Here is a 654-nt window from a genome sequence, read left to right on the forward strand (position 1 = left end):
TTGCCACTGTATGTATGTATGTGTGTGTGTGTGTGTATTGGAAAAGGGCAGCGATCCGCCTACACCCTAATCAAACCCATGTTCTAATGGCACTTGTTAGTGTATGTGTGCTTTGAGCCTAAGTTCTCCTAAAGTCACCAGTTCAGTCTTTGAGGTGAGTGAGAGGCGGCCACAACGTGTGAAGACCTCCTGGCCCGGGGTGCAGCTGCGCTTCTCCGGTGTACTCAGGGGTTGAGGAGCCGGACTGCTTGTGAGGGGTGCGTCTTCCATCCCGTCTGGTTCGCCCTGGCTTGACCCCTGCCCGGTCTCGGCTGAGGCTGACTTCTCAGTCATATGTCCCTGTTCAGGACTGTTCTGCTCCAGCCGTCTCATCTGCTGTACTTAAGCTGAGCGCTCTGCCACTCGAAGATCCACACGGTTGCGCCTGTAAAGTGTGCCATTGACATCCACTACGAATGAGCGGGGAGCAACTTTCTGGATACATTGGCCCACCGGCCATCTTCCTGTGCGATCACCTGGCAGTGGTTTCATCCTGATCCGGCCTCCCACATTCAGCTCAGGGAGGTCCCTGGCGGATCTGTCGTAGGTTGATTTCACCACCCGCCGTTTCCACCGCAACTTCTCTGTCACTCCGATCACCACGTGTGGCTGCAG

At 55.7% G+C, this 654-nt stretch overlaps 1 protein-coding gene across 1 annotated transcript in view; it reads right to left on the reverse strand.

Moving 5' to 3' along the window:
- Positions 1–333, reverse strand: part of ncana (neurocan a) — a gene marked incomplete at both ends in the record, with an annotated part of 76,147 nt that extends 75,814 nt beyond the window's left edge. Inside the window, one exon of the mRNA XM_080836284.1 lies at positions 177–333. Within this exon, the coding sequence (XP_080692410.1) occupies positions 177–333 (157 nt within the window). The remainder of the gene's footprint in view (positions 1–176) is intronic.
- Positions 334–654: the final 321 nt, after the last annotated feature.

Source organism: Sprattus sprattus, assembly GCF_963457725.1.
Source record: "Sprattus sprattus genome assembly, chromosome: 4".
Lineage (NCBI taxonomy): Eukaryota > Metazoa > Chordata > Actinopteri > Clupeiformes > Clupeidae > Sprattus > Sprattus sprattus.